Source organism: Nuphar pumila, chromosome 6 (genome assembly GCF_984573655.1).
Source record: "Nuphar pumila chromosome 6, dmNupPumi1.hap1.1, whole genome shotgun sequence".
In the NCBI taxonomy this organism is placed as follows: Eukaryota; Viridiplantae; Streptophyta; class Magnoliopsida; order Nymphaeales; family Nymphaeaceae; genus Nuphar; species Nuphar pumila.
The window spans coordinates 130181881-130185639 of record NC_143254.1 but is presented as its reverse complement, the minus strand read 5'-3'; the positions used below and the strand labels follow the sequence as shown (position 1 = coordinate 130185639).

General features: G+C 39.1%; 1 protein-coding gene across 1 annotated transcript; it reads right to left on the bottom strand.

The window, feature by feature from the left end:
• Nucleotides 1-2607: 2607 nt before the first annotated feature.
• Nucleotides 2608-3430, bottom strand: LOC149836224 (small ribosomal subunit protein eS17-like). Its single transcript, XM_090009068.1, has one exon. The coding sequence runs from the start codon at nt 3297-3299 to the stop codon at nt 2877-2879; it is 423 nt and encodes a 140-aa protein (XP_089865194.1). The 5' UTR covers nt 3300-3430; the 3' UTR covers nt 2608-2876.
• Between the last annotated feature and the right edge of the window lie 329 nt (nt 3431-3759).

Here is a 3759-nt window from a genome sequence, read left to right as displayed (position 1 = left end):
GGGAATAAAAGAGATCCAGGCCATATCACGTTGTGATGAGAATCAAGAAGAACACAACCTGAAAGATCAAAACAAAGAATAGAATAGCATTGGTTGAGTATCCAACCAAGATCTGAAGGTACAAAATGAGGAGCCATGAGGAATAGTTCTGAAATCAGGGCGAAAGTACATGAACCTCTAATCAAGTAAATTAATCTCGGAAGAAGGCAATCTAGAGGAATTTAAGAGACATGGGAGTCATGGGCCAATGAAGAATGATATTTAACATGACGTCTGAGGAGATCTTAATAAACCTCGCTAGAACCATTTGTTATCATCGGCCCCATAGGAAATACACCAACTATAGTTGAAATTTTCAGCAGAGCTGCTAAACCTCAAATTATAGCAATATGAAGGTGAAACATATATAGCAAGTTAAAGGAAACTCATGTTACTTCACAGTTCAAAATTAGGCAAGAGACAGAAAATAAGTTAGTCGGGGTCCAAGCGCTTACCAAATTCAAATTCAGGAGTTAAAGAGTCTGCTCATGAAAATTCCATTCTCTTCGCCTACCTGGCCTCCACCAACCTTCTACCTTGCTGATGACCAGAAATATAAGCTTTAACATAGTAAAAACAAAATCCTTCAGACATCTTATCATGCGCTCCAAAACAATCATATTCATTACAACCATCTACGACTGCACCTTCTCTTGCAGTCAGTGTCTCAATGATAGAGCATAATTCAATCCTTTTTATCCAAGATGGGCATATTTAAACTCATCCTTTGAGTTCCATTTATGCTCAAGTCATCACCTTCTGACCTTTAACCTTTGAAATAGTTGTACTCTTGCCACACCTCCTTTTAAGGAAAATGATCACATCTTTCTCCCTGAAATTTGCAGTTTTGATCCCCTTTTTTCTCTGTATATAATGCTTTTCCATTTGTTCATATATCCCCAATAGCAGACAAAATAAGTAACTTGTTAAAATCACAAACTTTACTGATCCAAGCAAATGAATCTATAATTCGGAGTTCCATTGGGTAAGTATCAACTACCAGCCCTCTTTCAATGCTAGAACTTAATTAATTAAGCTCATATATAATTGTAAACCTATTCTACAATTTCTAGATGTTCAACACAAAATAAAAGAGAACATGACCAACAGAATCTTTAGGTCAATCACCTTAGGTCATGTGTCACATGCCCTTAGACCACGACCATAAAAGAACGGAAAAAATAGAAAAATTGTATAAAAAACTATGATCTAAGAGCAAATCAACCAAATAATAAAATGTCCGTTATGAAATATGAGAGAAATTAAAGAAGCATCAGAATGATCAAGAACAGCAATGGAAAAATGTTGGTGCGATTTGATACTTGAAACATGCCAAACAGAAAAAATCCAGTAAACATATTCTAGTACTCAATGTGTGGGATACAGAAACAACAAAAAAATGAAACCAAAAACTTGTCTAATTTAAAAGTCTTAAAGATAAACTGTTCAATAGCTGTTAGCGCAAGTACAAAATCTTCCCTATAACTCAATGCATGAATATTTGTGTCAGGGAACAAATTCACACGCATTGCATACAGAAATGGTTATATATACATATATAATCAAGCACCAAAATTAGATTAGCATTAAATACATATAAATAGAAACCTAAAAAAAGAGAAAACAGGCTCAAAGTCCCAAAAATTTTATTAAGAAGTGCAGACATATGAATAGAAACTAAATAATCTTTAGTAGCAAAGCCTTGATTTTGAGATAAAGGATGAAAATTATGCAAGTAAAAACTGCAAGATAAGATATAAAGATGATAGAACACATGCAGATTCCAATAGATAAATACTAAAAGATCAAACACCAATGCAGAATCCATGTATAAAAAGCAACAAATAATAATTAACAAATGAAAGAATAAACAAAAGAAATTTTTTCAAGTCAAGATACAAACAACGCTGCAAATAGAGTTATCAAAAGTACGAAGAACAACAAAGGGGTGAATCAAGTACAAATGCATAAAGGGTAAACGTAGTGACTTGTTAAAATCATATAAAGATAAAAAAGACAAGGAATAAAAAGAACCAAACAGCCATCAAGATGAGAACTATCAACTAAACCAGACCTCAAAAGAGAATTTGCAAAAGCAAAAGCGTACCGACACAAAAAATGATCATGATCGAGTAGAAATTTTAAACTGTTTTCTAGACTTCAGTGTTTCAATTAAAAACCATTAGGAAATCGCAGCAATAACGTATGCAAATCCAGGAAAAAATAGCTATGCAACGACCGTATAATGAAAACCAAACATCAACAATGCAGCTACAGAAGGAATTTTCTAGGTTTAAATTGTCTATAAAGATGGGGAAAACAAGCAGGTTCATCAATGACATCGAAGAGAATAAGCTCGTCCCAAGTGAAGATAACAACCCAACTGCTCATCAAGAAATGGCATTCCAACAATGAGAACAACAACAGCAACTAAGACTCAAAACCACCACTTCACAACTAAAAGCATTCCTGCAGCGATGAAAAGCACGGCATTCAGACAAACAGAGAAATTCGTCTCCTACATAGAATGTACCAAAAATGCATAACATGAAGGAGGGGAAAAAAGAGGGAACAATAGAGGGGGTTTCATTACCAACACAGCATGTTTATCAAAGTTAATAACCATTCGATCCAGCAAAAAGTATTACTGCCAAATGAGAAAATTAACATGAAAAATCAACACAAAATAATATCACCATTAGGTGTCTCAATTCTAACGACAACCGAAGTTCCGGATTCATCAGTATGCAAGATAAATCCTAAACAATAGAAACCAAAAATAAGCAGAGGCCGAAGCCTCCGATCCGATGGCCGGAAAGAGGGAAAAGAGGACACGCCTAAAACCTCCGTCCCTGGAATTGGGGCTTGCCGTAGCCGGCGGAGCCGGCGGGGGCATCGGCCTGCTTGACGACGCCGGGGAGGTCGGCCATGCCGAGGGCGGTGAGCATGTCGATGGTGTCCTTGTCGACCTCGATGTGGTCGGTCTTGATGGCGGACTCGTCGGGGACGAAGTCCATGCGGCGCTCGCGCTCCTCCTCCTGGAGCTTGAGGGATATGCCGCGGACGGGGCCGCGCTGGATGCGCTTCATGAGGTGGGTGGAGAAGCCGGCGATCTTGTTGCGGAGGCGCTTCGAGGGGATGATGGCCACCTCCTCAAGGATCTTCTTGTTCGTGTGGAAGTCGAGAGTCATCCTCGAGTAGTACCTCTCGATCACCTGCCGAGACGATTTTTTCACCGTCTTCGTCCTCACCCGCCCCATCCTGCTGTTTGCTGCAGAGAGAGAGAGAGAGAGAGAGAGAGAGAGAGAGAGAGAGAGAGAGAGAGAGAGAGAGATTTCTTCCTGCGCGTTAGGGTTTCTCTCTTCTACCCTTTCGTTGAGTGGCGACGGCAGTGCCTGAGATTAGGGTTTTAACTTTTTTTTTTTAGAGAGAGAGAGAGGTCAATGGATCGGACCAGGCCCAGTCTGAACCATATTCGTGTCGGGTATCCGTCCCAACCTGAACGCTATTACTGGACTTGGATAGTAGAGTTGCAAACGGGTAGCATTCGAGAAGGGGTATTTGCAAATTTTGGCTGTTTCGGATCCGATTCGATCCGACTCTTCAATTTCTATTTTGTGATTCCAAGCATAGTGACAGAAGTTAAAAACGGAAAAATCTCGTCCGGCAAAAAACTCGGGAGATTTTGAAATTATTAATAAATCTCACATTTTTTTCGGC